At 41.7% G+C, this 230-nt stretch overlaps 1 protein-coding gene across 1 annotated transcript in view; it reads right to left on the reverse strand.

Annotated features, from left to right (window-relative positions):
- Positions 1–230, reverse strand: part of LOC119592864 — a 13,463-nt gene that overhangs the window by 2,534 nt on the left and 10,699 nt on the right. The window contains exon 3 of the mRNA XM_037941758.1: positions 23–154. Coding sequence (XP_037797686.1) covers positions 23–154 — 132 coding nt within the window. The remainder of the gene's footprint in view (positions 1–22; positions 155–230) is intronic.

The following is a 230-nucleotide window of genomic DNA, read 5'->3' on the forward strand; positions in this document are numbered from 1 at the left end:
CATCTGAGCTTCATCCCATTACCTGATACAGAGTGCTGTTATCATACACTGCTTCAGAAGAGATCATCGTCGACCTTTTCCCTCTCATGACGATGTTGTCGAAGAGTTTGTTGATGTCAATGGGGAAAACTCCGGTGCCGCCCAGAATGATAATCTGCAGGGAGGAAGGGCTTTTTACCGTTGTTTGTGGGGTTATATTGAGATTTTTTTTATATCTTGTAGAATTATTT

Source organism: Penaeus monodon, chromosome 31 (genome assembly GCF_015228065.2).
Source record: "Penaeus monodon isolate SGIC_2016 chromosome 31, NSTDA_Pmon_1, whole genome shotgun sequence".
NCBI lineage: Eukaryota > Metazoa > Arthropoda > Malacostraca > Decapoda > Penaeidae > Penaeus > Penaeus monodon.